Here is a 2,615-nt window from a genome sequence, read left to right as displayed (position 1 = left end):
AAATATTTCATTAATCTTCTAGATTAGGCATCAGTTGATATTTTTCTAAAGTTAGTTTTTTGTTCCTATTGTGGAGTAGAGATGACTTGTATATCTTGTAGACATTTTCATCGTTGATGAACAGAATAACAGATACAATTCTTGATCTTGACACATGTTACCGTATAACATTTATATAGAAAAGCTACTGCATATTATTAGGCTGAGGTATCCGTACATAAGCATGTATTTTCTTCCTTTACAATGAAGTCCACCTTGTGTCACACTCATATCAAATTTTGGAATACTGCGAGAAATATGGTGTAATACAGTGACACAAGTATGTGTCATGAAAAACATATGGGTCATTCTCCTCAATTCGATTTCTCTATGAGTCGCTTAGGTTCACAAATTCTTAATTTAAGGGTAGATGCTTTTGGAGCCTCAAGGTCCCTGTCAGCTGCTCTTGGAACAGGCGGAAGCTGTTGCAGCTCAGAGCCCAAATGAAGCGTTTCATCGGGAACAAGGTGGGGATCAGGGGAGAGCATCAATTCTTGGTTTGACCCCTGGCTCCCTGTTGGACCACTAGCTTGCTGAATTTTGCTCGCGAGGAATGGAGTGCTTCCCATCCATGAAGGCTTTTGATCAAGTGAGCAGAATATACGAGCAACGAAGCTGGAAATGGCCCCGGAGTCTCTATCCACAGGCTGATGAAGTCAAGCGACTCGAAATGGGAATTGAATTGGTCACTGAAGACGAGATAATTTGGAACCCCTACAAAACAGGAAGTTACACCACTCAGAATTGCTTTGAATGCCTTAGAAAGAGAAAACCAGAGGTTCCATGGAAGAAGTTGATCTGGTTTGCAAGTTACGTCCCGATAACTTCTTTCATTAGCTGGCTCGCCCTTCTCAATAAGTTGAGCACCAGAGCCAGACTATCAGCATGGGGGGGTGGCTAGCACGCCAAACCTCGACTGTGAGATCACCTCTTTTTCACCTGCAGGGTTACTCAAGCCATATGGAAAAGCACCCTCTGCAGGTTGGGGGTCCCCAAACAAATTACGAATTGGCCAACTCAATTGGCGTGGGTCCAAAATCCGAAGGGCAGGAAACTTGATGTTATCGGACAAAAGCTTGCATGGAATGTATACATCTACAAGATATGGCTGGAACGAAATGGCCGAATCTTCAAGCGTGAAGTCTCCCCTGTGATTAGAATTGTTAGTCAGATTGTAGATTTAGTGAAATCGAAGATTTTGTGCATCCCTAAAGTGAAACACAAAGTAGATAGTTTCACAAAGGCTTTGGTGATTTGAGTCCTGTTTCCTTTTGTTACACAGGAAAAGACAGTTTTGAAGAGCTTTGCTCGGATGAGTGGTCATCTTTTGTATATATCTTGATTGATTAGTAATGGATTTTCACCACTTATCCAAAAAATACAGTGGCACATGTATTGACTTTGATAAGCAAAGAGGTTTCAGGTTTGATTATCATTGTGGATTTACTTGGCTCTTTTGTTAGCTATGTGGTTTTTTATTTCATTATATTAGAATTATGAGTCTCCTTTATAATCAGAAAAGAAAATTACGAGATTAATTGCCATATGATAGCTTAGAATTTCAGAACATGAGCTGAGCTCTTTGTAAATTAAGAAGTTAAAATCTCTTCTTTGTTTTTTTTGGACAGTATTAGTTTGAAGTTTAAACTTGGTTCATCACTAGTCATATTTTACCTAATTTTCATCATATATACACATATATGAATCATGAATAAATTTAGAAATATATAGTCTATCCAAATTTCAGGCTGCTGATGACGCCAAGTCTTGCTTTTGCCTCCCGGTGGCCTTAATGTAACAGAAAACCGCCCCCAAGAAGACGACGACAAGGCCGCCGAGGATAACTGCGCCACCTGCCACCGACTTATCCACTGAGCTGTGGTGGTGCTTCAAGTGAATCTCCTTCGTTTGTAAGTTGAATGCTGCGGTGTCCATTGACTCGACCGAGGTTGCCTCACCTGAAGTATGATCAGATTCGCCCTCTTTGGTCAAATAAGTGCTACCTTCATCATGTTGTGGGGCTGGGGACGGGCTACGTCGATCTTGCACATTGCGGAACCCCTGCTCTACCAACTGGTGGAGCCCCATCTTCCGGTTCAGTGTCGATGATTCTTTGAGTAGAACTATAGCTGGGCTTGGGGAAGGTGACATTTCACTCGCCATTGCAAGAACGGCGAAAACATCTACTAAGACCAAGAACTGAATTATAGATTTGGCCATCTCGATCGGATTGGAGCCCCCCTCAATTGTTATGAGGCTTCTGTTTGGTATGTCGCAAATGGATGTATTGCACTTGATGGCGACTTTTGGTTCTATATATATTTATGGAGGGATCTCTGATGATCATGACAAACACTCGTGCGGGAGGCTGATGGAAGTTTCCTTGCAAATAGTTTAGATCTCTTTAGGAATTATTATTTATGCATAATTTATTTTCGAATTTTTGAGGGTTTTGGTTTAATTAAATGGGCTGTGTCTGTCGTCGGGGAGGGAAATTGAGGGAGACGCACGTGGGACCATTAAAGAAGTATTTGGCAATACAACTCATGCATAGTACTGGCAAGGGAGCAAGATCC

At 41.5% G+C, this 2,615-nt stretch overlaps 1 protein-coding gene across 1 annotated transcript; it reads right to left on the bottom strand.

Moving 5' to 3' along the window:
* Positions 1 to 242: 242 nt before the first annotated feature.
* Positions 243 to 2,302, bottom strand: LOC116192589. Its single transcript, XM_031521173.1, has one exon. It carries the CDS (start codon positions 2,257 to 2,259, stop codon positions 1,783 to 1,785), a length of 477 nt encoding a protein of 158 aa, XP_031377033.1. The 5' UTR covers positions 2,260 to 2,302; the 3' UTR covers positions 243 to 1,782.
* Between the last annotated feature and the right edge of the window lie 313 nt (positions 2,303 to 2,615).

The sequence above is a fragment of the Punica granatum genome, chromosome 1 (assembly GCF_007655135.1).
Source record: "Punica granatum isolate Tunisia-2019 chromosome 1, ASM765513v2, whole genome shotgun sequence".
NCBI lineage: Eukaryota > Viridiplantae > Streptophyta > Magnoliopsida > Myrtales > Lythraceae > Punica > Punica granatum.
This window is presented reverse-complemented; position numbering and strand designations above follow the sequence as displayed.